At 40.1% G+C, this 2685-nt stretch overlaps 1 protein-coding gene across 1 annotated transcript; it reads right to left on the minus strand.

Annotated features, from left to right (window-relative positions):
• Window positions 1–367: 367 nt before the first annotated feature.
• Window positions 368–961, minus strand: LOC107021804 (uncharacterized protein K02A2.6-like). Its single transcript, XM_015222521.1, has 2 exons — window positions 673–961; window positions 368–525 (listed from the first exon to the last, which is right to left on the minus strand). Exons 1-2 carry the CDS (start codon window positions 959–961, stop codon window positions 368–370), a joined length of 447 nt encoding a protein of 148 aa, XP_015078007.1.
• Window positions 962–2685: the final 1724 nt, after the last annotated feature.

Here is a 2685-nt window from a genome sequence, read left to right on the forward strand (position 1 = left end):
ATTCTTGAGAATTCAGGTCAAACGTAGTTCATTACAAGAGGGATAAAATGTTAAGCAAAACAAATACAAGCAAACAGTATGATTACAAGTAAATAACAAAACGCAAACCGAAGCTTCACATGTAGTATCTCTTGACAGCATCTTAGTTGATTGGTTTCGGCCATGTCGTGCCATCCATCTCCGACGAGACCAAATCACCTCTTGATAATACCTTGCAAACCATGTAGGGTCCTTGCCAATTTTGTTAGAATTTTCCGTTGTATTCGTCTTGATAAGGAAAAATGTGCTTAAGGACCAACTAACAAACTTAGAAAATTTTTGCTCTTACTCTTTTGTGAAAAGCACAAATCATTCTCTGTCGATACAACTAACCATGACAAACAACAATCATTCTCTTCTCATCGATCAAAGTTAACTGATCAATGCTCTTGTTGACCCACTCAGCATTACTAAATTCTGCTTTTTGGATGATCCTTAAGGATGGTATCTCAACTTCAGCAGGTATGACTTCTTCTGTTCCATATACTAGCAAATATGGAGTGGCTCCAATCGATGTTCTGACATTCGTTCGATAACCCAACAAAGCATATGGCAGCATCTCATGCCAACCTCGGTGATTGTCAATCATCTTCCTCAGAATCTTCTTGATATTCTTATTTGCGGCCTTTACACCTCCATTCATTTGGGGACGATAAGCGGTTGAATTCCGGTGCGTGATCTTAAATTGGTCACATATATCTCTCATCAGGTGACTATTAAGATTTGCACCATTATCAGTAATGAGCGATTCTGGTACTCCGAACCTGCATATCAAATTATTTCGAACAAAATCAGCTACCACTTTATTCGTTACCGACTTGTAAGAAGCTGCTTCCATCCACTTGGTGAAGTAATCAATGGCAACCAAAATGAATCTTTGTCCATCAGAAGCGGATGGTTCTATCAGACCGATGACATCCATACCCCAAGCTACAAATGGCCAAGGTGAACTCATAGAATTAAGCCCGTGAGGTGGCACTCGGAGCAAATCACCGTGCACTTGACATTTATGACATTTCTGCACAAACAAACAACAATCATTCTCCATAGTCATCCAGAAATAACCGGCTTGAAGGATCTTTCTTGCCAAATTGATCCCATTCATAGCGTGCCACAAACTCCGGCATGTATCTGTTCAATAAGTTTCGCAGCTTCAACGGCATCAACACATCTTAGGAGACCTATGTCTGGAGTCCTCCTATACAGGATTTCTCCACTTAAAAAGAAATTGAGAGTCATACGGCGTATTGACTTCTTCTGATTGGACGTAGCATTTTCGGGATAAGTTCCAGACTCCAAATACTTCTTTATATCAAAATACCAAGGCAAGCCATCTTGTTCAGCTTCAACATGGGAATAATGGACTTTATGTTCTTTAAGTTCTATATCCAGAGGATCAATATAATCAGTATCCGGATGTTTAATCATCGAAGTGATGGTGGCAACAGCATCGGCCAATTCATTCTGTATTTTGGGAGTATGTCTGAACTGGATTTTACAAAATCTTTTGCACAACTTCTGCACATACTGTACGTAAGGTATAATCTTTGGGTTCTTCACAGCCCATTCCCCTTGAACTTGATGAATCAAAAGGTCTGAATCTCCAATAATCAATAACACGTAGACATTCATGTCGATGGCCATTTTCAAACCAAGAATACAAGCTTCGTATTCGATCATGTTGTTCGTGCAATTAAATCGGAGCTTAGCTGCCATGGGATAGTGCTGCCCAGATTCTGACACTAACACTGCTCCAATACCTTTACCTTAATGATTTGCCACCTCATCAAAGAATAATCTCCAACCAGGATATGCTTCAGAAATATCCTCACCCATAAATGACACTTCTTCATCGTGAAAATAAGTCTTAAGTGGTTCATACACTTCATCAACAAGATTTTCTGCAAGATGATCAGCCAAGGCCTGTGCCTTTATCCCTTTCCGAGTCACATACACAATGTCAAATTGACTCAACAACATTTTCCACTTAGCTAACTTTCCGATCGGCATCGCCTTCTAGAAGATATACTTAAGTGGATCCATTCTGGAAATGAGGTATGTAGTATAAGAAGACAAATTATGTCTCAGCTTCTGGGTAAGCCATGACAAAGCACAACACGTTCTCTCCAACAAAGTGTAACGAGACTCGTATGGAGTAAATTCTTGCTTATATAATAGATAGCCCTTTCCTTCTTTACTGTCTCATCGTGTTGACCAAGTACGCATCCGAATGCACTATCTGAGAAAGACAAGTACAACATCAAAGGAATCCCTTCTAGGGGATGAACCAATACCGGTGAATTGGACAAATAGTTCTTGATAGCATCAAAAGCAGTCTGACACTCTTCAGTCCACTTTGTCGGGGCGTCTTTCTTCAACAGCTTGAAAATAGGCTCACACACCACGGTCGATTGAGCTATGAATCGACTGATGTAGTTGAACCTCCCTAAGAAACTCAACACCTCTTTTCTCTTCCTCGGTGGAGGAAACTCTTGAATTTCTTTAATCTTAGAAGGGTCAAGCTCAATACCCCTTCTGCTGATTATAAATCCCAACAATTTTTCGGCTGGAACTCCAAATGCGCATTTGGCGGGGTTCAACTTCAAGTTGTAACGATGCAAACGATCAAAGAATTTCCTTAGATGT

This window comes from Solanum pennellii, chromosome 1 (assembly GCF_001406875.1).
Source record: "Solanum pennellii chromosome 1, SPENNV200".
Classification (NCBI taxonomy): domain Eukaryota; kingdom Viridiplantae; phylum Streptophyta; class Magnoliopsida; order Solanales; family Solanaceae; genus Solanum; species Solanum pennellii.

What these genes read in the sequence shown, in the direction of transcription:
- LOC107021804 (XM_015222521.1), bottom strand. Translation starts at nt 961, where the DNA reads ATGGATGTCATCGGTCTGATAGAACCATCCGCTTCTGATGGACAAAGA. An exon ending in TCGTCCCCAAATGAATGGAG is followed by an intron (nt 526 to 672) that starts GTGTAAAGGCCG and finishes CATATTTGCTAG; the next exon opens with TATATGGAACAGAAGAAGTC.